Here is a 26,015-nt window from a genome sequence, read left to right on the forward strand (position 1 = left end):
GCAGGGGGACGTACTCCCCTCAAGAGCCCTCAATGTTCCTGGCACAAAAATTTGACTCTTACATAGCGGCAGATTGCTACGACTTTTTTTTTGTTTACAAGTTTAGCGAAAAAAAATATGTTTTGATAACTTTTTTCTTATAACAACTGATTTTTTTGCGATAAAAAACTCAAAAAAAGCGACTGTTTCGGAAAATTTGGGCTAAAAAAGTGATTTTATGGGCAATTAAGGTCTTTTTAAAAAAAAATTTGATCTAAAAAATAAAAGTGTCTTTTTTCTACAATTTTTACAAAAAGTAAATTTTTTGCAATTTTTTGCAAAAAAGTGATTTTTATGATAATTTTCATGGGAAACTTTTTTTTTACAATTGTGAGTGAGGAATACTTACTTGAAACAGATCTTGTTGTGACAATAAAATAAATGCAATTTTTTTCTTCAATTTAGGCAAAGGACAACTTTTTTTTTTGTAATTTTGTAACAAAACAGGCTATTTTTGAAAATGTTGACTAAAAATGCGTCGTTTTAACGGTTTTTACAAAAAAGTACAACTTTTTCCTCAATTTTTTGACCAAGAATGAAATGTTGGTAATTTTGATAAAAACGACTTTTTTTGCTGCAATTATGCAATTTTAACGAATGAAACAACAATAAAAGCACTTTATGGAAATGTTGACTACAAAATTTCTGCAAGTTTGACCAAAAACATTTTTCCTGCAATTTTAAGATTTTTTTGCAATTTTGACGAACAAATTTTAGAGAAATTACGACGAAAAAAAAAACAGAAGACCTTTTTTGGATTCTATGAAAAAAGTTGGACCTTCCAGCAGTTTCAACAAAAACAGGCTTTTGACATTTTTGGTAAAAAAGTACGCTTTTTTTGTAATTTTGGCAAAAAAAAGTAAGATTTTTGGCAATTTTGAAAACAAACTGATTTATTTCAATTTTGACGAATTTAAAGCAGATTTATTGCGACAAGAAAAGCAAGACTTTTTGGAAATTTTGATTTAAAGAAGTATACTTAGTTGATTTTTTTGCAATTTTGGCAAAAAATCAAAATATCAATTGCAATTTCCGTCATTTTCAAAAATTCGCCAAAAATCGAAAAATCAACTTCGGCAGCTGAAAATTTGGTTCTGAGATCTGAATGACATGTTTTTTCAGCGAATCAATTTTCAGCTCGATCGGAGTCCACGAGTTGTAAAGGTTACCTATCTTGTGGGAATATTGACCTTGTATGTACGTTAAAAAAAACAATACTCGTGTGCATCTAATTTCAAAATCAAAGATGAAAATTCTCTTTTTTCTTTTAGAATTCTACGACGTCGTAACATTTGTTTATTAATCAATATTGATTTTCAGATACCATCCGAATGAAAAAATATTTAACTTGACACGATGAAATGAAATTTTTTTGAAAATATTTAATCATCGTAGTTCATCGTTAGGAAATAAACCAACCGTTACAATAACCAATTGGAATTTAAATTTTACAACTGCGACAAAACTGACAAAAGATACGCCTAAATCACGTGTGGGGTTTTCCCTGACTTGAGTGAAACGACCACGAATACTCAGGCTTCGTTGAATAAATATTTAAATGCGTATTTAATATATTGCAAAATAGGTACAAGGAAAAAAATCGTATAATGGGTTCAGTCACTCGTAATTAAGTATTCCATTTCTTCGGAAAAAAAATAAGATTACACGAAGTTGACGTACTTTAGTTCGAATCGAATTGAACTATAATGTCGTGACTCAGAAAAAACCTACTTATCTGAGTGAGTTAAAATAACAAATAAATTAATCAATCTCTTACAAAACGACTCATAGGTAGGTATATTTTTCGGAAAAAAAAATATTTCACAAAATGTTGACAAAGTTTCAAACCGAATCGAATATGAAAATATTGAATAATTCAACAAACAACCATTTAGGTATCATAAATCACCTAACCAGTGATAAATATATGTTCTTCTACCATATGCTTGGTAATATGCCTATTGAGATTAGACCTGGACGAAAAACTCTTATTACAAGCCGAACACTTAATACTGCAAGATACAGTATGAGCGTTAATATGAACATTCAACGAAGACCTATGTTTAAATGTCTTCTGGCAAAAAGTACACGAGAACGGTTTCTCATTACCGTGCACTCTGCTATGATAGTTGAGTTTAGATTTCGTATAAAACCTCAACTCGCACTGATCACATTTGAAAGGTTTGAGTCCGGTGTGTAGTTTATAATGAGCTAATAAATTGGAATTCTGACTGAAAAATTTGCCACATTCCGAACAACTGTACGGTTTCTCACCGGTATGCGATCTTGTATGGTTCGATAGAAGAGTCTTGGTGAAAAAAGTCTTATCACAGATTCCGCAACGGTAAGCTCCTTGTCCGGTATGAGTTGTTAGGTGTCTTTTATGATGAGATTTATAAGCAAACTTCCTCGAACAGTATTCGCATTCGAAGGGTTTTTCACCGGTATGAACCATTACGTGATCTTTAAGACCGGAACATTGAGTAAAACGTTTATCGCAATATTGGCACTGGTACGGTTTCTCACCGGTATGAAGACGTAGATGAACCGGGTAATAGCTGACGGCGAATTCGTTATGGCAATATTCGCATTCGACTTTGCTTTGGAAATGTCTCTCTACGTGACGTTTCATGTTACCTTTCTCGATGAATTTCTTATCACAATGCGGACACGAGTAGGGTTTATCGTTATTATGCTTACGAATATGGTTACGAAGATTATTAAGCGATAGATACGTTTTGCTGCAGATGTTGCATTGGAGTAAACCTTCCTTCGTATGGATTTTCAAATGATCTTGTAGGGTTTTTCGAGACATTAGGTATTTTCCGCAGTAATGGCAAGCGTGCTGTTTACCGTAAAGATGAGTTTTAATATGAGCAACTAATCTGGATTTGGTTTTGTAATGAGCTCCGCAAGTATCACATTCGAAATCATTCTTTCCAAAGTGATTTCTAACGTGATACTCTAAGTAACCCTTTTGCCGAAACCGTTTACAGCAGTATTTACACTGGAATGGTTTTTCACCGGTGTGCACTAAGATGTGCTTCGTCAAGGCGCTCTTATCGGTGAAACATTTACCGCAATAAGCACACTCGTAGAGTCTCAAAGTTCTTCGATTTTTCTTTATATGCGTCATGTAATGGGTTTTTAATTCGGATGGCGAGAATAACGTGAAATGGCATAATTTGCATACGTACGAATCCGGTGTTTCGTTCAGTACGTCAATGTCGCCGTTATTATGAGCTTTTTTATGAGTTACTAAATTTTCTCGTAAGCTGAATATAGCCTGACATTCGTCGCATTCGTACAGTTCGGTGTTATGAGTCGATAGATGCAGCTTATGGAGCAATTTATTGCAGAAATTCTTATCGCAGATGTCGCATTTTAAATAATCGTCGAAATGTTTCAATAGGTCTTCTTCGTCGTCGTATTTTTGCTCGCAAATATCACACTGGTAAACGCTTTCGACTTTTATACCCTGCAGATCGTCTACTTCGATTTCTTCGACGAATAGTTCGGTTTCTTTTTCAGCATCGTAGGATTCTATTACGTTGGGTTCACTTTCGACCTGTTCGACTAACATTGGTTCATTAATGGGTTCGTTTTCGTGAATAATATCGTAGACTGAATCATCCATATCGGGAAGTATATGTTTCGTTAGATCGGTAACGTCGTTGAATAGACTTTGGAGTAGTTCGTTCTGACAAGCAACGGATTCTTCATCTGTGCAAGTCTGGGTGTCGACTATTTCGTAAATGAATTCCATGATCGACGAAGATGAGAACTGAAACAAAAAAGGAAAAATATTCTGTATTTTAAATCTGTCGTGATTGAAATTAGTTCGAAGAATTTAGTATCACTTTCACCGAATAATGTTGAGTAATCGATGATGTTGTGGAGAAATCAGATTCACCGGTCTTTCGAAGTGATTTGACCAGTGGTGATGAACGAAGGGAGGGGGAGCGGGGTGAAATGTAATTTTTGCGAAATTCTAATTTAACGAAGTATACTTATAGACGATCACTTTCATAATATAAAATTTCATCCAATTGTTTCTCAATCTTCAATTCTGAAATATCAAAGAGATCGCACAGATACTACGTTCAAATTTTCTTCGGTCATCAATCTCGATCGAACAATAATACGAAACTGTAATCTCAATAATAATGAATAATACGCTCGAATACAATAATATTATTTAATAAATTAAATTCAATATGTCCAGATATTCAAAACTTAAAATTAATATCACTAACACAGTATCGTACGTACAAATAGCTTAGTTCGTCATTCGTAACACTCCTGAACGTGCACTTGATCGGTATGCTTTTTCAACGAATCCTTTCTAGCGAACCGCATATCACAGCAACCGCATTCGTACGATTGAGTATGGGTTTTAAGATGAGACTCGAGCGTGCTCATCTGACGGAATCTTTTATCACAGAAAGTACACACGAATGGTTTCTCACCGGTATGTATCATAATATGAGCCTTGAGCTTAGCTTTGCTGGAAAACCGACGCTCGCAAGTTTCACAAGCGAAAGGTTTCTCTCCGGTGTGATTCCTGAGATGAGCGAATAAATTAGCTTTTTGAGTAAATCCAACGCTACAGATAGGACATACGAACGGTCTTTCACCGGTATGTTTACGTTCGTGATTCTGTAGCAACCATTTCGAAGCGAAACCTTTACCGCAATAATTACAATACACGAAACCGTCTCCGGTGTGCTGTTTTTTGTGCTTTTTTAGTTCCTTGCTACGCGCGAAATATTTACCGCAGCCGCAATAAAAACGTTTTAAATCTTCGTGCACGACTCGATGCTCCCATAGACCGGAATTTTGAGCGAAACGTCGTCCACATATTTTACATTGGAAAGGTTTCTCACCGGTGTGCGTTCGTAAATGAGTAGGGAAATAATCCTCGGTGTATAAGTTACCGCAGATGTGGCATTTCTTGTCCTTCACAACGCTGTGTCTAGATACGTGTTGCTTCAAGGTGTACGGATTCATGAATTTCTTTTGGCATATATCGCAGCTGTATTTCTTATCCAATGTGTGCATTTTAACGTGTTTCTCCATTTTACTCCTCGATGTGAAATCTTTACCGCAGAGTTCGCAGACAATGACACCGTCGCCGGTATGTAGACGAATGTGTTCTTTCAGGGTCTCGCTTAAGAGGTATTTTTTGCCGCAATACTTGCAAACGTGCTTTTTACCATTTTCATGCGCTAAGATATGTGTTCTGAGACGATCCTTATTACGGTAAACTCTTTGACAATGAAAACACTCGTATTTCTCAGCATCGTGTACTTTTTGATGAGTTTTATAATGAGAAAGCTGTCGGAAAGATTTACCACATTCGGTACAAGTGAATGGTTTTTCGTTCGTGTGTATTCTGATATGGTCTTGGAGTACTCGTTTAGCTGAGAAACTCTTCCCGCAGTCGTAGCATTCGAAAATTTTCGCTTTAGGTGCGTTTGTAGCTATAACATTTAGAACAGCAGTTTCAACTGTATTTAGTTCATTTTCAAGGTATGAATCATCATTTTCAGGAATCGGAATTGTAGACTTGGTTTCTTTGGAAATTTCCTTTACATTGCTGCACGATTCGATGTGATCATTGTACAGTTTACGATCGCAGAACCATTTTTTACAACCGTTACATTCTGAAACTTGATAGCTTATGTGGTGTTGCAAATCGGATTCTTTTTCGAAGTTTTTATTACAGAAAATGCACGAATTCGCAGTAAATTCAACGATTTCTTCGTCGTTTGAGTCATTCTCGTCATCATAGTTTAATTCGTTCTCCGCTAAATTGTCATAGGTGATCTCGGTTACCGTGAAATTATCCACTTCGTAGCTACCGCTGTAATCTTTTTCAATTTCGTCTTGACGTGGAAATTCCATGTATTGTTTTTCTCTTCGTCGTATATGGTATATAGTTAATCGAGCGAGCAGTTATCGCTGCAACAAATAAACGATGTATTCTCTTATATTTCTTTCGAGATTTTACTCTGGCTTGATATAATATTGGATTAGCGTTTAATGTGGTGATGAATAGATCAAATCTTGCTTCGAAGTAATCAAGTTCATCCATTTACGTAACTGTTCTGCAGTTATTTCGAGTCATAAATATGCAAATGATAGTTACATCTTGACAACAGGGAAGGGAACTCGCTACATCATTTCACCCCCATAAACAGGAATAGGAATATTTCGTCACAGGTTACAATGACTAGGGATCAACATTTGAGACTTTCGATCATACTACTGAATTATTATCAAGAGAAATACTGAAAAAAGTGAAGCTTACCTTTGGTTTCATTCAAAATACTGAATGATACTTGAAGAGTCTCCAAACTTCGTTCAGCAAAACGTCGCAGAGTACACAGATGCACGAACGAATTATTACGTATTGTACTGCATTATGACAGTACGTAACTATACATCATTTTACAAATCAGAAATTAATAAATTTTATTGAAAAACGAGAAAAAATTTCCCGATTTTCAAACAATTTTCCTCAACTTTCGTTGAAAAAGAAAAATTTTCAAACAACCAGCAAGTTTTTGTTTTTTGACTTGCCATGATTATATTTTTAGGCAGTATCAATAACTTTTCTGTAATGACGTCACGTAGACTTGAGCCAATCAAAATGGAGAATTCATTTTACCGAATTCCATGGCTGTGATTGGTTCAAATTTTTTTGTTTTTTTCCAGTGTTTTCCTCCCCACCTCGTGCAATCCCTGCAAAAATCAAAAACAAAAAGCTTCGATGAATCAAAAATTTTCCATGCGGGTGGTTGAAATTATCTAAATTAATTATGGACGATTGCAACTTCGCGTGTGGTTAATTATTTCGCGAATTTAGTCGTCATTAAAGGTTCTTAATCGTTGTATTTTTGTCTCCGGATGGACAAAAATCGGTGAGTTCGCGGTTCTGGTAAGACAATGATTTCAAACTCTTTCTCGTTCGGTCAAAAATATGAGTAATTTATATCAAATTGAAACTCTTTCCGTCTTTCGTTGTTCGTGTTCGCTTTCGATTTTCAATTCGCGTGTGCTTAATTACTCATAGTCATCATTCGACTTCAAGCCCCAAGATTTCCACTAGAACTAGACAATAGTGACTGGAGAATTTGCAGAATATAACCAAAGTAAACAAACACCGACCAAAACACAGAGTCGTTGAATTTTATAACTTTTATTAAAATAATTACGATATAATGAAAGTAATTAATTTACAGGTCTGTTCGTAACATAATTCACAACTTTTTATGAGGAGTTGGGATGGCCACCGTTCCCCAGAATGAAATCAACGTCGTCGATTTATGATACACGTAAAATGCATACGGCCTGTTGAAATTGAACACATTTCTATCCGGAAATCTGGTTTCGATACTGATTGTCGTGGCTGCTGCCCCTGTACTTCCGGCTTCAGTCACATGTAAGTTGACTTTATGAATAGCATCGCTTACATGAATACCTTTAGCGATATTGTTCAAATTAGCTTTATCAGCGTCGAAAAGCGTTTGTACTCCGGCGTGTTTGAGAGCTGTTTCAACGTTGATGCTTTCGGATAATTCTAAATATGGCACCAAGTACGTGACTTCTTGCTCGAGGGTTGCTTTAGCTGCGATATCGGTTATATCCTTCGGAGTCAGGATATTTATCAACGAATGGATCGGCACATCTTTGTAAGGGAGGATTAAATACATGTATACGTCTTTTCCTTTGTACGGTATACCCAAGACTGAGAATTTCTTCACTGGATCGTCGTAAATTAAAGCAGGCCCTTTGTTAACCATCATTTTAACTTGAATTATACCGTCATCGGTGTAAAAATGTTGCCTGTAGAATAATTCATCGGATTAATCGTTTCATCCGTTTCAGGAACGTTCGTGCTTAGTTGGAATTTGCAACTTACCAAGTGGAATTTTCGTAAAAAGGCTGATCCCATTCGCCATTGAAGAATAACGTGCTGGCAATAATCATCAGAGTATTTGGCATCAATGGAGGTTCGATTATTTGATTTATTATACCATTCGTATGATTCGCAGCCCATCTGTATAGGGTAAACAAATAGGTAAACATTAGCAACTTGTTGCTTTTAAGCGCAGAAATAACTCTTTAACTAAAATGTTTAGTATCAAGATGTGAAATTGTGAAGTTATACTTACTGGTTGATGAGATTCACTGCAGCGTTGCCACCTGCTCCGAAATCGACTGCAGTAACTTCGTTATCGTAATATTCTTGAGCCGATTTTATGAATTTCTTTCCCACGGTGGCATTTTTTTCGATGAAAAGACTATTCGCTAGCAAAACCTTGATCGCTGTATTGTTTTCGTGTTCGGCAACGAATTTATGCAGCAGTTTACCCAAAGTGTTGTGGATTTTCTCCTCTCTATGTAAAAACGAACGGTGTTTCAGTCACGTTATCAGAACAGCGTTATATCGATTATTTATCAGATTGTATTACTTGTTTAGTAAACTTCGGCCGGAAATTAGTCCCAAGACGTGTAGAATTTCGTTCTTCGATTCGCCATCAGCTCCGAGTAGAAGAGTAGCCAATGTACCGATCAAGTTGACTGGGGCGAACAAAACGTTACCATCGGAACTACTCAAGTGACCTAGAATTTTTTGAAATTCCATCGTAAAATTCAATATTCCTGCCACTGCTATCTGCAAAAATACGACTAATTCAATGTATTGAGTAAAAACGTTACTTTCTGGGGTAAGTTTCTGTCCTTTTGATTGAGTAGGTTGGATCGAGGAAATAGGATTGGTTTTGTGATAGGTTCGAGTGAGGAATGCAGATGAAGTTCGATTAAAATTTGGATTTAGTCAATTTTTTGTGTGAGGAATTTGAAGGGGGGGGGGTTCAATCCTGAGAAACATTGAAGTAAGTTGATAGATGATTTAGAATCATAAAAGTATTCGATTGATGGAAATGAGGAGAAAATTTTGAAATTTTCACCTTTTTTGACCTTGAATATTACCTAAATTTTCATCAAATTAATGAAAGATGATGAAATTCGAATCGAGTGTTCATCGAAGATTCTTGATACGAGTTTTTTGAAGATTTAAATTTTTTAAGCATATTTTTTTCAATTTTTTTTTTTCAAAAAAATGAATTAAAAATTTTTTTTGAGTTTTTTTTTTCAGATTTGTATCAATTTTGAAAGCTTGTCGAATTGGGTCCAGAAAATCGTGATAATTCGTGTCGAAAACCACAGAATTTGGACCATTTTTTGATGTGCTTCGTTCCGAAATCTCTCCACTTTGACCCAGTTGACTGAAATTTTCAAAGGAGTTGATCCAGTGATCCGAATCTGCTTTTTTGGAGTAGTGAGACGTTTCGATTTATTGCTCGTCATTCATCACTCGCAAAAAATAATGGAAATGGGACAGAATAGAAGATCTAATTTGAAAATTTAAATAATCCATACCGCTTCCACTTCAGTTTCGGTTTTGGCCTTGCTCTCCGTCAAAGGGGACGGCGGCGGTGCAGTTGCATTCGTATCACCCACCATTGATTCGATCAATGCGGTCAATAGAACGATGAAAATCAGCGGGAGATGTTTCGCCTGAAATATGAGATACACTTTGAATGATTTCCGTACAACTGTGTGTGGCGATTAAATTGAAAATTTTAAATTATAACTTGGGTTATTTTCATTCGCGAAAACCCTCATGTACGTCGAATATGCCGGTTTAAGACACAAAAACGCGAATATTTTCGTAATTCGAATGCACTTCAATGACGAAAAAAACGCACAATTACGGATTGAAAAATCGAAAAAATGACTAAACCTCCGAAAATAATCTCCGGCGAGAACTTTATATTAACGTATAGTAATCTGTACGATATGAACTTTTCACGATAAATCGATAAAACACGCGATTCGATGTTTGTCACAGCTCATTAATTAATCTCTGGGAGAAAATTAATAAATTTTTGTACCGATTACGAGATAAAAGGAAAAAAAAATTGAAAAAAAAAAACTCGAACGATAAAACTCGAACAAGTAAATACGTGCTAGAGTGTTATTCTAAACTTATACGAGTGTGGTGACTTACCATTTTTGCATCAGTAAGTAAAACGAATTGTTTGTCGAGCTCGGATACGACGACGACGACGAGAATATAATTACATTTCCTTGTTTATCGCGTTCGTTCGTACGTCTGGCAACGGAAGGTTTTGATATATCAATGAGTTTTTATGAGTTGTTGCCTGTTCGAGAGACGCGCACCGCTCCGTCTCTCTATACAATATAGGTTTTAAGGTTTTTTTTTCTTCTCTCTGCTGCTCTGCTGCTCGCGATCACACGAATATGACCATCAGACCAACACGTCTTCGTTGTTTGTCTCCAAAACTGGATAAGCTGTTAACATTGTAATTCGAATTACCCTCCTAAGTGTCCTAATGAGTGGCGAGACTCGAGTTACCTATTACGAATATTATTTGCCAAATAGTTAAAGGGTTTCCAGCTCGCATCCCATCTGCACTTTGCCTATCTGAAAATAATTATTGTCCGGCTGATTAGCATTCTAGGTATAAGAAGTACGAGAAGTGCAGTTTTATACATATAGAATGAATTTCTTTGCCAGGTTTATAGGTACCTATATATTGAAGTTATTGGCAATTGCGATTTGAATTTAGCGAAGTAATGAGATTTATTTTTCTTCTTTTTGCAGTAGTCTTGGTCTATTAATACCCATCAAGTATTGGTAATCACTGTGACGTTTCAGTTGATGAAACCTGTTTTTATATATTTGTAGAAAACCACGTTCCAAATCAAGCTGACGCTGACTACTCGGAAATGACCGTGATTTCGCGTGTATTTGAAGAAAAAAAAATCGTAGTTACCTTTTTATACTCATCTGCAGATTCTGGGCAAAACTAGATTGAGATTCAATTTGGTATTTCGATAACAGGATTTTCACGAGGATTCATATTATTTTCTCGAGCCGCCTACACAAACTGGGGCAATGTTTATAGCAAACAGAATTATTACATCATTTATCACGAATCAGCGTCTACCTACTGGTTAGAAGATAAATACCAGTGAAGTAATAGATTATCTGTCAGATTGAAAGATTTTCATTTTGGAAGAAAATTAATCCTGTAGATCGCAGTATACTAACATATAGAGGTTCGAAGTAGGTTATGATTACGTTTTCTTGGTTGTTTGAATGCCCTTTCAGCATGTGCCTACCTTTTTTGGGAAAATGTTTCCTTTCCTAGTAGTTCATTTTTTTCCGAACACTTGGTAGAAATTTAATTGAAATAAGGAGAGCAGCGAGGAGTATAAATAAAGAAGATTACCTATTAAAAAAACGACGTCAAGAAGATAATCGTTTTAGATTTATTCTTGCAATTCGTTCGATTGTTTTTTTCTTATTTCGAGTTGTTTCATAATTAATTTTCAACACTTTGGAATTTATTCTGATGAAAATAGCGAAAGATTTCGAAAGCTGAGGTTTCAAAATAGGCTATAGAACTTGAACTGAGCTGAGTTGAGTCAAGCTACCGATATTAAACCGATGGAAAAGCTCAACTTTCATTATTTTATTTTAAAAAGTCACAAGAATCTGGGTGATCTTTTTATTATCAATCCGCATCAGAATGAAGTTGAGAGCCCCACATTTCTCTCAAATGTTTTCCTATAAGATCAATCTTGATATTAGTTTGATTTTGAGCAAATTTTTTTCTGCATTTTTGAGTAAAAAAATTGAAAGGAGATTATTAAAATCAGCAATTGGAATTTTATAATTCCGAAGTTCCTCTACAAAACTTCAAACTTTGAAGCTGACGGTCAAAAATTTGAAAAAATTACGCCGAAGCTCGTGTTTTTTTTTGTGACAAACTAATTATAAAAATGGGTTTTAATATCTCTGAAGGGTTTCAAAACCCCTAAAGATCAAAATTCAAAAAAAAAAACTTTTCTACATGTGTTCTGACGTTTAAAATAGGACTCATCAAACGCCTCAATGTCCCTGCATCCAATTTTGAAGAATATTTGAAATTTTTGAGGTCTTATTAAATCTCAGGGTATCACATGGTTGATTATTCCAAGTCAAAAAGTAGTAAAAAAATTTAAAATGACAAAGATGTAAAATTTTTGTTGAAAAAATTCGCAAAATGTTCATTTTTTCTAAAAAGACCAAAAATTTTTTGTTTCATTTTTTGATCTAGTTGTGTGTTGCAGGTATGTTTTTTGGGGTGGGGGGGGGGGTGTCTTAGGAAATTTTCAAGAAAATACCTACCTGTCGAAAAGTAGTGATTTTTTGATTCTTTATTTTATTTTTTTTCAGAAAAGGAAAAATACGTTTGATAAGTATCGTAAGTCTAGGTACCCAAAATTTGAATATCAATTAATTTTTAAGATTTGACCCCTCTCGGGGCCCTCCTTGATCGTTTTCTCATTTTGAAAAATTATGAAAACGTGATTTGTGAAATGACAATTTTTAATAATTCGTGATCGTTGAATTTGAATGGGTTTATTTTTTGGTTTTAACCCCTTAGGGTGTCTCTTCAGCTCTCCCTACATATATCATCATTTTGAAAAAAAATTCAAAAATCATGATGACATCGTATAGTATTTAAATTGTAATCATGTCGATTCTATAAAATGATTTGTAGTCGTTGAATTTTGGTACTTTTTTTATTTCAAAAAAATTCAAAAATTTCAACTGTTCAAATATCATTTTTTTCCAAAAAATTTAAAAATGCTTGCCTTTTGTCAAAGTTTTAAAAAAATCCAATTTCTTGAAAAAATTGCTAAATTCAGGGTTGATATTTGCATGGAAGGTGGGTACCCTTGAGCACCTTCCGTCACGAAAGTTTCAGACCCCCAGACCCCCCCCCCGTTTTTGAGAAACCCTCCCATTTCTGAAATTACAATAAAAAAAATTTTCTCAGCCCCATGTGAACAGATTTTTTAAATTTTTCGGTATGTTGTAAATATCTATAAGAAGTATCCCCACAAAAAATTTCACCCCCCCTCCCCTCATATTTTCCTCTCAAAATGGCGGTTTTTAGATTTGTTTGCCCGTTTTAGCGATAACCATGATTCGGCACAAAAATGGGAATAGCATTTTTAAGTGTGTTTTTGACCCCTAAAAAACTTATACTTTTTTCAAAAAAAAATTTTTGGTGGGCCGTGGTCAAAAATTGGAAAAACTTACTTACAGAGAAGGGGTAAAAAATGGATTCTGGTGTAAATTATTGTTTTTGGTAAACGAGGTGTTGTTTCCACATGAATCGATCCTCCCGAACACGAATATGACGTCCAATTTTATGCCACCCTCATCCACACCCCTCCGGTGCCTCTGCCCCCCTCAACTTTTACTATATTAAAAGTTGAGCTATATAATAATATTAGTGTCGTTTTCATATGAATCAAACACCCCGAACACGAATATGAAGTCAAATTTTATGCTACCCTCATCCACACCCCTCCAGTGCCTCAGCCCCCCATCAATTTTTACTATATTAAAAGTTGAGCTATTTTCATTATATTGGTGTCGTTTTCATACGAATCAAACACCCTGAACACGAATATGAACTCCAATTTAGCTCTACCCTCATCCACACCCATCCAGTGCCACTGCCCCCATTTCAATTTATACTATTTTAAATTACCTATATTTTTCCGAAAACTGCCTTAAAATGTCGTTTTTTCAAAAAATCAAAGGTTGTGAAAATGTCTCCCTTTATTGACGAAATTTTCGAAAAAGCATTATTTTTTGCCAGCAATTGCCAAAAACTTCTGCTTTTTCCCCAAAATTGAAAAATTGTTCACTTTTTATCAGAATTGCTAAAAAGTCTCACAGCTGCAATTGCGAAAAATTTCCATTTTTCTTTTATAAACTGCCAAAGTGCCACTTTCTTGCTTTAAATTGCTTCAGAGACTCTCCTTTTTCTAAAATTATCATAGTCTTGCGTTCTGCCAAAAATTTCAAAAAGTCTCATGATTTGTCAAAATTTCCATAAAGTCTATTTTTTTAGTCTACAAATTTGTGAAAACTTATCGCGTTTCTTGCAAAAAAAATTCCAGTATTTAACATTGACTCTTTTCTCAGAAATTTTCGAAAAGTCTCGTTTTTTGGCAAGAAGTTGAGAAACAGTCTCACTTTTTTGACAAAAACTGTATCAGATTTTTACCAAAATTAATTATCAAAGTCCCGATATAGTTTCATTTCAAGATTTTGATTAGTAGTCCAGGAAAATTAGATGAAAAAAAAGGGTCATTGGGAAAAATGGGGGAGAAAGCTGAATTTTGGTATACTGGTCCATTTTTTTGTGCTGAACACGAATCCGATGAGTCCCCGGTCGTCCCTGGTGTGCGTTCTCCCCTATTGTGGATCTAAGCCCCCCAAAACCAGTTTTTTGCAATTTTCTCCCCCGCATTGCATTTTAGCGAGAAATAGGTGGTCGGATAAGAATCTACGTCAAATTTCCGATCTAGTGATATATCAACTTTCTTTCTACCCCCAAGGGGGGTGGAACCACAACCATTCAAAAAAGGGGGTTCCCCAAAAAATACATAAGGGCTGTAGGCGCCTAAGAGGGGTGAAATGGTCCCCAAAAGCGTTTAACATGAAAGGTGGGTACCATAGAGAAACCTCTGCGCAAAAAATTTCAGATCCACACCCCCTACCCTTTTTGCGGAGCCCCCCTTTTTGAAATTTCAGTAGCACTTTTCTCAGCCCCATTTCAACCGATTTTGAAAATTTTTCTGGAAGTTATGTATATCCTTGATAGGTATTCACACAAAAATTTTCAACCCCCTCCCCTCAAATTTACCTCTCAAAATGGCGTTTTTTTCATTTTTTTATGCCTATTAACAATCAAGATTGCGAGGTACAATTTTGTAAACACGTTTTTTGGATGTATTTTTGGCCCCCAAACATCATATACTATATTAGAAATTTTTGCTTTGGTGCGCCGTGGTGAAAACTTGGAATAATGTATCGTAGGGGGGTGGGGGGTGAAATGGGAATTTTGAAAAAAATAACTATCAATGAGTAGGGTATCGTTTTCATATGATTCGATACCGCTGAGCACGAATATGACCTCAGATTTTCTGCTACACTCACCTACCCCTCTCCAGAGCCCCTTAGCCCCCCTCAATTTTCACGATTTTCGAAATATAGTTATTTTGATGACATTGGTGTCGTTTTCATATGATTCGATACCACTGAGCACGAATATGACCTCAGATTTTCTGCTACACTCACCTACCCCTCTCCAGACCCCTCTCAGCCCCCCCTCAATTTTCACGAATTTTCAAAATAAAGTTATTTTGATGACGTTGGTGTCGTTTTCATATGATTCGATATCGCTGGGCACGAATATGACCTCAGATTTCCTGCTACAATCACCTACCCCTCTCCAGACTCCCTCAGCCCCCCCTCATTTTTCACGATTTTCGAAATAAAGTTTTTTTGATGTTGGTTTCATTGCTGTGGGAAAATTACATAAGTTCATTGTTATTGTACATACAATTTCTCGTAGAATAAGCTACAGCACATGGCTCCCCCTCGAGGGGGTTGGACCCTTGACTTTTTTTCCACGCAGAAAACGCAACAAATCTGTATGTGTACTGCACTGTATAGGTATGCGGAGCATGTGTGGCATAATAATTATTCATGATAACTGTAACTTGAGTATGTATGAGTATGTATTTTAACTACCTACATAAAAAATCACATTTTCTGCGTGGAAAAAAATTCAAGGGTCGACCCCCCTCCGAGGGGGAGCCATGTGCTATAACTTATTCTACGAGAAATTGTATGTACAATAACAATGAACTTATGTAATTTTCCCACAGCAATGAAACCAACATCACGAAAATAACTTTATTTCGAAAATTGTGAAAATTGAGGGGGCTGAGGGGCTCTGGAGAGGGGTAAGTGATTGTAGCAGAAAATCAGAGGTCATATTCGTGCTCAGCGGTATCGAATCATATGAAAACGACACCAATGTCACGAAAATAACTTTATTTCGAAAATCGTGAAAATTGAGGGGACTGAGGGGCTCTGGAGAGGGGTAAGTGATTGTAGCAGAAAATCAGAGGTCATATTCGTGCTCAGCGGTATCGAATTATATGAAAACGACACCAACATCATCAAAATAACTATATTTCGAAAATCGTGAAAATTGAGGGGGGCTAAGGGGCTCTGGAGAGGGGTAGGTGAGTGTAGCAGAAAATCTGAGGTCATATTCGTGCTCAGCGGTATCGAATCATATGAAAACGATACCCTACTCATTGATAGTTATTTTTTTCAAAATTCCCATTTCACCCCCCACCCCCCTACGATACATTATTCCAAGTTTTCACCACGGCGCACCAAAGCAAAAATTTCTAATATAGTATATGATGTTTGGGGGCCAAAAATACATCCAAAAAACGTGTTTACAAAATTGTACCTCGCAATCTTGATTGTTAATAGGCATAAAAAAATGAAAAAAACGCCATTTTGAGAGGTAAATTTGAGGGGAGGGGGTTGAAAATTTTTGTGTGAATACCTATCAAGGATATACATAACTTCCAGAAAAATTTTCAAAATCGGTTGAAATGGGGCTGAGAAAAGTGCTACTGAAATTTCAAAAAGGGGGGCTCCGCAAAAAGGGTAGGGGGTGTGGATCTGAAATTTTTTGCGCAGAGGTTTCTCTATGGTACCCACCTTTCATGTTAAACGCTTTTGGGGACCATTTCACCCCTCTTAGGCGCCTACAGCCCTTATGTATTTTTTGGGGAACCCCCTTTTTTGAATGGTTGTGGTTCCACCCCCCTTGGGGGTAGAAAGAAAGTTGATATATCACTAGATCGGAAATTTGACGTAGATTCTTATCCGACCACCTATTTCTCGCTAAAATGCAATGCGGGGGAGAAAATTGCAAAAAACTGGTTTTGGGGGGCTTAGATCCACAATAGGGGAGAACGCACACCAGGGACGACCGGGGACTCATCGGATTCGTGTTCAGCACAAAAAAATGGACCAGTATACCAAAATTCAGCTTTCTCCCCCATTTTTCCCAATGGAATGCTATTTTTCCTGGACTATAGAACGATTCTTTTTTTTTTTGCATTATATTCCTGTTTTGAAAAAAATTAAGTACAAGCCCTGGAATATGCATTTAAAAATGTAATTTTTAGTTTCAACTTTTTAGAATGGCCTCTTATTTAGTCTTTCTTCAGGCTTCGCTCCACAATCATTTTGAAAAGTTTTCAAAATTATCGATGCCATTTTACCCCCCCCCCCCCTCCCACCCCTTGGAAAGAAACTCTAAAAATTACGAAAATATGATGGGTATGTCGAGTTGAAATTATTCGAGGCTTTTTGATTCGAATTTCTATTCATTTTTCTGAGTCGATCCCTCCGTCTACCCCCTCCTTTCTGATTTCTGATTCGCTATTTTTTTTTCAAAATGGGATCTGGAAAGACGTAGGAGCTGGATGAGTCAAATCTAAAAAAATATGAGCTGATATTCTAATTCAATGTGTTCAAATTTGGATCAATCGATATGCCTGTTTGGTTTTGAATTTTTCAGATTTTGGCTCAAAAATTGGTTGGAAGAAGAGAAGGAGGAGGGATCTTGTTTTGTATCAAGAATATCGAAATGCCATTTTGGGAGTTGAATAGTCTGGCTTTGAGCTTTTTGAAACTTATCGAACAGATTTGCTCCGAATCCAATTGCTTTGAAGTATAAAGTTTTAAAATTCAAGGAGCTCAGTCCAACTCGCAGGAAATTCAAAATCAACGATGAAAGTTTTAACATCTGAGAATCAAATTTTTTAAGTGAGAGTTCTAGCTTAACTTTTTATGATGAGTGCAGAAAATGAAAATGAGCTTTTAAGAATCAATAGGTATCAGAGTAAAGATTTTTTTAAAATTTTGGTCCTCTTTTCGAAAATTTTTTGTTTTAAAATAATTTTAAACACGACCCCCTTCACCCCCTTCCTTTCAGCCAGGTCCCAAAAGGGCACAAGGGGGCCCCTTTCGTGATCAAAATTCCAAAAAAAAATTCACAAGCGTGCTGACGTATAGATTTTTCCGAATTTGAAGGTGCTGAGTTTGAATACCAGTTCTGCTTTTCAACGACCCCCCCCCCCCCAGCTCCTCCATGTTCTTTAGTGCAATCGGAATTTCAGTCTAAAAATTTAAAATCAGGTGTGAGGCCTTTTGTGAGTAGAAATTTCTGCCTAATTTTTGGTTTTAGGACTTATCCATACCCTTTCACCCCCCCACCCTATTTTCAAAAAAATTTGAAAAAATCCGTGCAAACGTGGTGTGATATTGTGTCAATTTCAAGTAATCCGAGACAGCATTGAATTGAATTTTTTTCTAAATATATGTTCGTATGCATTTATTTTTTGAATCGACCCCTCAGTCTCTCCCTCCCCTCACAGATTTTTTTTTTCAAAATGGTGGCTGGAAATACTAGGTACATTGTTTAAGACTCAAATCAAAAAAAAAATGGATATTCGAATCTGGCCATTTTAAATTATTGGATCAACATGTCACATGTCGTGCCAAATTTTCACAAATTTTTTCAACCGTTAAGAAGAAAAATTATTAGATTGAAGAATGGAGGGGGACAGATCATTCTCTAAAATCGATTTTATGCTCAATGTATATTCACTTTTTCAGTATTTCGTATAATTTCAACCAAAAATGCTCTGGCACTGAGACAGAAATGAAATTAGCATTAAACAACACCGATCTGGATACGTCTCAAGGTTGAAATCCAACTTAATCAAATTTAGCACCAAACGAATCAGATAATACAGGTCAATCGGAGTACCTATTTTTTTATAAATTAGGTCCTACTTACCATCGAAATTTTCTCTCGATAATTCAACCTGAACGTAATGCTAGATTAATCGAACACCACTTTTCTTTAAAATTTGGTCGATACGTGAAAAAATAAACCGAAAAAACCATATTATTATGCTTTTAAAATAATGTATTTATTACGTTGCAATATTGTTTTAGAATTACAAATGACGAAAAAATTTCACCGGAAAAATTGAATTTTTACGATAATAACCTAACACTTTAGAAATGAATATTATTACATTACACGAATCGTCATACAGTAAATATGTATAGTACTGCGCCTCGCCACTTCACATGCTTAAACTTTGGCGTAAGCGCAATACTCGGGGAGGTGATGAAGGGGGACACGGGAAAGAAGGAATAATTTATCAATATATTATTATTATTGTGTATAGGTACGTTCGAAAACGTAATAATATTTCAACTCGATCGACGATAAAATGAGTACCTCTACCTATTTAAAGGGAAAAAAATTCGTTATCTTACTGAGAAAGTTGATAAACATTGCCGTAAAATAGAACGCATTTGGTAGCCGGATGATAAACGAAGAACATGAAAGGCTTTTGCAAGTAGAATTGCTTCTGAGCGTCGACAAATTGTACCTGTTGATCGTGTACTTTGTACTGTTGAGCGGTTCCGGCGCAAACATCTGTACCTTGTTCGTCAACCTGGATTTCGAGCGAGTAACTCACTTGGCTGAGTTTCAGGTTCGATTGATCGATCATGTTGCTCAGGTCGGGAGTTTCGAATAATTGATTGAGGCCGAGTTGTTGTAAAATTTGTTTGATTTTATCGCTGGTTTTGATCTTGATTTGAGGCACTTTGATGTCGACAACGGTCGAGGTAGATTCGTTGATGATTTGTTGGATTTGTTGATAGGTGAAAATATCGCTGAGGTTTTTCAATGTTTGGCCTTCTTGGGGGAGGATGACGTACATGAGGTATTCGCTTTGTTTGTAAGGGATTGCTACGGATTCGAAGTGGTATTCTTGGTTGTAGTAGTAAGGCACTGTGTCTGTCTTGTGCATCATGTTGATCGATTCGTGGTCGCCGGTTCCTGTTTCGAAAGTTTCCCTGTAGGTGAAATGCAGAGGAAAAGAGTGAGATTTGGTCATTTTGTAAGGTTAGATTGGAAAAATTTGAAGGGTTAAGTCTTACTGTTGAGTTGTTTCAGTGGGGAAAACTTGATCCCAATCGCTACAGAAGCATAGAGCATTGGCCAACAGAAGTCTGGTATCGTGAGGTATTCCTTCTTCGAAGAAATGTTGGATTTTATCGTGAGTGTGGACTGAGAACCAGCTGCGGAACGAATTTGAATTATTGACTCGTTCGAAGAATTTGAAATTAGTTTCGTTCGAGCTTCTTTACCTGTTTATTTTTTCGATAACGTCTTGAGAGTTGAAATCCACATTTACGTATTGATTATTGTAATAAGATTTCAGTTGGTTTTGGAAGCTGGTCTTCAATTGGAGTCCATTTTGTAGAAATATTCCGTTGGCGAAGCTCACATTAGCGTTGACACCGATTTGTAAATTTTTAAACATATCGCCCAGATTTTCGTGCAATTTATAAGTTCTGAGAACAATTCGTTCGAAGTATACGAGAATTAATATCACGTAGGTAGGTACCTACCTATGTATTATAATAATAATGTTTTGAATTTTTCCAAGAAATACTCACATCTCCGAGTCACTCGGTAAGCCCATAACGTTGCCTATTTCTTTCCTCGTTTCACCATTCGATCCCAGATGAGTCAATGCTAACGAAGCGTAGATGCCAATTGGCGAAAATATCACGTTTTCTCCTTGATCAGCGTGTTGGACGAGCAATTTATTCAAGTTTAGGCCGAAATTAAAGATGCTTTCGTCGATTACCTGTTTGGAAATTTAAACGGAAGATTATTCGATTGGATTATTACTTGAAGGAGATCGCTTCTGTATAAGTATACGAACTTGTTTGAAATTCTGAGGATTATTTTTCACTTGGAAACGAACCATTGCCGAACATGATGAGAATAGGAGAGCTATTATGCTCGCGATTCGTAAAGAGAGATGCATCTGAAATGTTTACGAATGATGGATTTGGATTAGTTGACGAAGATGAGATCGTGGAGGTTTTTTTTTGAGAACTGGATTCCGTTTTTAGTTTGAATGATCGTTTTTGAGGCTGAGCTTGATTTTTTTTTCAGTGAAATGAGTTTTTTTTTTTTTGGAATGTGCTGCAGATCGAAATGAAATTCAAAAAGGGATCCCTGCTGTGACGAGATATTTCTGGATTTTTCAAATTTGTCAAGAAGTACGCAGATAAATTAGGTCAGATCGCTTTGGAATAATTTCTCCCTCCCTCTCCCCTAATTTAGTAAATTATGGGCAGAGGCAGTCCCAGCCTCATTCTGGTCTTTACCCTTTGAGACCCGAGAAGAATCTAATAAATGAAAACAGAAAAATTTCATTAAAATGGGAAAGAGTATAACTTTGTTGAGCAGATTTAAAAAAAAATTGAGGTTTACTCAAAATTTAATTTTGGAAGTTTGAGGAAATGCTCAAAATGAACATTTTTTCTATCCAGATTTCTGAAATAAATTTTCAATGCAGGGATACCAACATTTTCCGAAAAGTTTCCATAGATAATACCAACATAAAAATCATAAAATTTTGAATTATATGACGTCAAAAATATTTGAACTCAAAATCCAAAATTTTGAGAAAAAATAAAAAATTATTTTCTGCACAAGTTGTCACAATCAAGTACAAACGTTGGAGTGGCATAATTTTCAAAGTGAAAAATTTTTTGGTGAAAATTAGAGAGATTGATGGTGGAAATTTTTATTTAAAAAAAAATTATTTTGGAAATCGAGTTTCAAGGTCGTTCTAAGGTCCATTATGAAAAATATCATTTTTTTGAAAACTTGCTCGTTTTCCAAAATGAACAAATGAGAGAAATACTTATCTACATAAATTTCACTCAAAATATTAAGACAACTGGTCAGAAAAATATACTGATGAAAATTTGTTCTGTTTTGTTGAAACTTACTGTGGGATTTGATATAAAATTGGTTGAAAATACACGGAAAATACCTTTTCTCTCATACTAAAAGTACGAATTATGAAGTCTACAAATTTTCATAATTGAGCTTTTTGTGCTCAAATGTGAAATTCTGAAATTTTATGTACTTCGTTGAAATCGCAAAAACGTGATTTTTTTTCGAAGAGTAAAATCTCAGAATTTGACACAAAAAATCTCAATTACGAAAGTTACAAGAAAAATCAAATGAAAAATTATCGAGCACTTGCTATTAGTGTGTTTCGAATGTAAATTCTCTAATTTATTTGAAAAATATGCGTAAACACCTTTTTTAGGGGCGCCCAAAGAGGGGCTTTAAAAAAAAGGTTCGAAATTACGAATTTGAACATTTCAGGCCCATGCACAGGGTTTCCACAATTTGAAAAACTGGTTTGATCAAAATTCAAACCGGTTTTTATTGGCGGAATGTATTCTACACACTAAGGCGACATAAACGTGATATGAATTTTTTGAAACCGGTTCATCGATTTGCAACCAGTTGACAAAAAATACCCAACAATTGTAGATAGATAAAAAAGCTTGAAACAAAAGTTGTGGGGCGTGAAAAATTGTACTATTTTCGCTGATCATATTTTCAAACCGGTTCATTAATTTGCAACCAGTTGACAAAAGTTGTCTAAAAATGAAAAATCGAGAAAAAAGCTCGAAAAAAAAATTGTAGAGCGTGAAAAATTGAACCATTTTCGCTGATCAGATTTTTAAACCGGTTCATTAATTTGCAGCCAGTTCATTAATTTGCATCCAGTTCATTAATTTGCAACCAGTTGACAAAAATTGACTAGAAATTGAAAATCGAGAAAAAAGCTTGAAACAAAAGTTCTAGAGCGTGAAAAATTACACAATTCGGTCTAGTCACATTTTGAAACCGGTTCATTGGTTCGCATTTAGCAACCAGTTTTTGACAATCGCCTTAAAATTGGAGATAGATAAAAAAGCTTGAAACAAAAGTTATGGGGCGTGAAAAATTGTACTATTTTCGCTGATCATATTTTCAAACCGGTTCATTAATTTGCAACCAGTTGACAAAAATTGTCTAAAAATGAAAAATCGAGAAAAAAGCTTGAAACAGTAGTTGTAGAGCGTGAAAAATTGAACCATTTTCGCTGATCAGATTTTCAAACCGGTTCATTAATTTGCAACCAGTTGACAAAAATTGCCTAAAAAGTAAAAATCGAGAAAAAAGCTCGAAACAAAAGTTGTAGAGCGTGAAAAATTGAACCATTTTTGCTGATCAGATTTTCAAACCGGTTCATTAATTTGCAACCAGTTGACAAAAATTGCCTAAAAAGTAAAAATCGAGAAAAAAGCTCGAAAACAAAAGTTGTAGAGCGCGAAAAATTGAACCATCTTTGCTGATCAGATTTTCAAACCAGTTCATTAATTTGCAACCAGTTGACAAAAATTGTCTAAAAATGAAAAATCGAGAAAAAAGCTCGAAAACAAAAGTTGTAGAGCGTGAAAAATTGAACCATTTTTGCTGATCAGATTTTCAAACCGGTTCATCAATTTGCAACCAGTTGACAAAAATTGCCTAAAAAGTAAAAATCGAGAAAAAAGCTCGAAAACAAAAGTTGTAGAGCGTGAAAAATTGAACCATTTTTGCTGATCAGATTTTCAAACCGGTTCATTAATTTGTAACCAGTTGACAGAAATTGCCTAAAAAGTAAAAATCGAGAAAAAAGCTCGAAACAAAAGTTGTAGAGCGTGAAAAATTGAACCATTTTCGCTGATCAGATTTTCAAACCGGTTTATTGATTTGCAACCAGTTGACAGAAATTGTCTAAAAAGTAAAAATCGAGAAAAAAGCTCGAAACAAAAGTTGTAGAGCGTGAAAAATTGAACCATTTTTGCTGATCAGATTTTCAAACCGGTTCATTAATTTGCAACCAGTTGACAAAAATTTCCTAAAAATTAAAAATCGAGAAAAAAGATTGAAACAAAAGTTGTAGGGCGTTAAAAATTACACAATTCTGTGTAATCACATTTCGAAACCGGTTCATTGGTTCTCATTTAGCGACCGGTTTTTAACAATCACAGCGGGGTTTGAAGGGGTAGGTTCAAAATGGTGATTCCGAAATTTTCCGAAAATTGAACCCCCCCCTCCCCATTTCTGTCCCTGAAAGTCGAAAATAGGAAAATCACCTCGCATAATGTTTATATTTAACGCTAAAAAAAAAGTTTTTAAAAATAATACTCAGTAGTTTCCAGAATTAATTTTTCATTCAAAACTTTGGGATTCCTTGGAGCCCAAAAAATGATCTTTTTGGGTTAATTAAAAACTTTTTTTTGATTTGAAAATTGTGTCCCTGACAAATTTCTAACTATCACAACTTGTGCAGAAAATCATTTTTTTTTCAAAATTTTGGCTTCAAAAATTTTTGTCGTAATATATTCAAATTTTTTGATTTTTATGTTGGTATTACCTAGAGAAACTTTTGGGAAAATTTTCGTATCCCTGCATTGAAAATTTATTTTAGGAATCTGGATAGAAAAAAATGCCCATTTTGAGCATTTCCTCAAATACCAAAATGATAATATTTTGAGTAAACCTGAATTTTTAATCAAAAACTGGACGAAGAGAGCTACTAAATTGATTTCTTACGACTTCTTTTGGTGGGGGGGAGGATGGAGAGAGGCTATAATTCCGATTGGAATGCGAAAAAGTCAGCATTGAAACCACCCTTATTGAACGCACCCTTGAAATACCTCAACTGATCTATAATCTGAGCATGTTTGAAACTTAGGATACCAATTTTAAATTATTTTAAAATTTTACTCAAGCAGCTAGACACCTACTGCCCTCCTTTCACGACATAAAATTTTATCGCGTTACCTATATTTTTTCATTTAATATATTCACTTTCAAAAAATAGAAATGAAAATGAGTCAGTTTCGAACGTTAAGTAGCCATAATTTACGAGTGTTTAATTGTATTATCCTTCGCGAAAAAAAAAAAAGAAACACTGATAAACCGAACATGTCAAATAATTTAAAACTCAGTCTAACTACATATAACGGTAAAGAAAGTAAAAATAATAGCCGGTGTCGCGATTAGAATAAATAGGTAATATCGTAAATACAGCTATATCATATTATTAAGTAGTACCTTTGCATATAAATCGTCTAGTACGAGGTTCGGATTTCAGAGAATACACACGTCGATTTAAAAAAAAAATAGCTAATACGAGTCGAGTCGCGAATAAGTAATCTCACTAAACAGGTGGATTTTTGCATATAAATGAATATTGCATATCGAGTCCAGGCTTTTTATATACCTCAAAAAATGACGTTTGGAATTAGGAAATGAATTATTGTTTACGATTCGAGACTGATAAATTATTCTATTATGGTTATTTTGGGAACAATATAATGATACGATAAAGAAATTGGCCTGCGAATTGCGATACGCGATATTGGCATTTGGCATTGCCAAAATATTCCTTATTCTGAGAAAAGTGGTCGCTGAACCGGTATAATATGAGGTAGAGAGAGAGAGACAGAGACTGACCGGGCATCGGGCACTTAGGGCACCCATACCTATTTTCTTTGTGGCGCGTGGAAACTTTGGAAAATAAACAAATAGGTACCTACATAATCGACTTCATCGGCGATAATTTCACGATTATTGTTTCGATTAGGTATTATTAGAAAATAATTAGGATGATCCACGTGGGGTTATCTATCGGTTTTTTGGTGCGATTAACGAAAAGTTGGGTGATATTAATCTTGTTTTTATTTACTCGCTGTAGACGTGATAATACGAGCGGCTTATTAATTAATCGGCGCGGCGGCGGAATTTTCAAACGCCCTTGGGTGAAAAGAGGATAAGAGTATGGAAGTTGTGTACGTAGGCTATGTTTATTTGTCGTATTTTTTCTTTCATTATTTGCAGTTTTGAAGGTGCTATTCTGAGGTGAGAAGTGTCAAGGGTGGATAGTGCATTTTTTTCTGTTGTTGGGTGAAAAGATGTGAAATTTTCTAATTGAATAATTACGAAAATCAAAGTGTGATGAGATGAAAGATGGGGTCATTCCAAGTC

At 35.4% G+C, this 26,015-nt stretch overlaps 3 protein-coding genes and 1 long non-coding RNA gene across 9 annotated transcripts; 1 reads left to right on the top strand and 3 right to left on the bottom strand.

Annotated features, from left to right (window-relative positions):
- Nucleotides 1-1,822: 1,822 nt before the first annotated feature.
- On the bottom strand, nucleotides 1,823-6,623 carry LOC135845009 (gastrula zinc finger protein XlCGF57.1-like). 2 transcript variants are annotated; one of them, XM_065363441.1, is made up of 2 exons: nucleotides 6,353-6,613; nucleotides 1,823-3,823 (listed from the first exon to the last, which is right to left on the bottom strand). In XM_065363441.1, the coding sequence occupies exons 1-2, from the start codon at nucleotides 6,362-6,364 to the stop codon at nucleotides 1,949-1,951; spliced, it is 1,887 nt and encodes a 628-aa protein (XP_065219513.1). In that variant the 5' UTR covers nucleotides 6,365-6,613; the 3' UTR covers nucleotides 1,823-1,948. The 2 variants fall into 2 exon arrangements, with proteins under 2 accessions (XP_065219513.1, XP_065219514.1); XM_065363442.1 differs by lacking the exon at nucleotides 1,823-3,823 and adding an exon at nucleotides 4,224-6,003 and having other exon boundaries at nucleotides 6,353-6,623.
- A 604-nt stretch (nucleotides 6,624-7,227) lies between these two features.
- LOC135845012 (serpin B13-like) lies at nucleotides 7,228-19,029 on the bottom strand. 5 transcript variants are annotated; one of them, XM_065363448.1, is made up of 8 exons: nucleotides 18,888-19,029; nucleotides 10,911-11,024; nucleotides 10,121-10,558; nucleotides 9,490-9,627; nucleotides 8,520-8,722; nucleotides 8,220-8,444; nucleotides 7,967-8,104; nucleotides 7,228-7,890 (listed from the first exon to the last, which is right to left on the bottom strand). In XM_065363448.1, the coding sequence occupies exons 3-8, from the start codon at nucleotides 10,121-10,123 to the stop codon at nucleotides 7,305-7,307; spliced, it is 1,293 nt and encodes a 430-aa protein (XP_065219520.1). In that variant the 5' UTR covers nucleotides 10,124-10,558; nucleotides 10,911-11,024; nucleotides 18,888-19,029; the 3' UTR covers nucleotides 7,228-7,304. The 5 variants fall into 5 exon arrangements, with proteins under 5 accessions (XP_065219520.1, XP_065219522.1, XP_065219521.1 ...); XM_065363450.1 differs by lacking the exon at nucleotides 10,911-11,024 and having other exon boundaries at nucleotides 10,121-10,425; XM_065363449.1 differs by lacking the exon at nucleotides 10,911-11,024.
- On the top strand, nucleotides 8,639-9,852 carry LOC135845017 (uncharacterized). Its single transcript, XR_010558691.1, has 2 exons — nucleotides 8,639-8,774; nucleotides 9,206-9,852. It is a non-coding gene; the product is annotated as an uncharacterized LOC135845017 (long non-coding RNA).
- Nucleotides 18,999-25,233, bottom strand: LOC135845014 (leukocyte elastase inhibitor-like). The gene is made up of 6 exons (XM_065363454.1): nucleotides 25,083-25,233; nucleotides 20,845-20,949; nucleotides 20,573-20,766; nucleotides 20,261-20,467; nucleotides 20,051-20,191; nucleotides 18,999-19,966 (listed from the first exon to the last, which is right to left on the bottom strand). Exons 2-6 carry the CDS (start codon nucleotides 20,947-20,949, stop codon nucleotides 19,375-19,377), a joined length of 1,239 nt encoding a protein of 412 aa, XP_065219526.1. The 5' UTR covers nucleotides 25,083-25,233; the 3' UTR covers nucleotides 18,999-19,374.
- Between the last annotated feature and the right edge of the window lie 782 nt (nucleotides 25,234-26,015).

Source organism: Planococcus citri, chromosome 4 (assembly GCF_950023065.1).
Source record: "Planococcus citri chromosome 4, ihPlaCitr1.1, whole genome shotgun sequence".
Lineage (NCBI taxonomy): Eukaryota > Metazoa > Arthropoda > Insecta > Hemiptera > Pseudococcidae > Planococcus > Planococcus citri.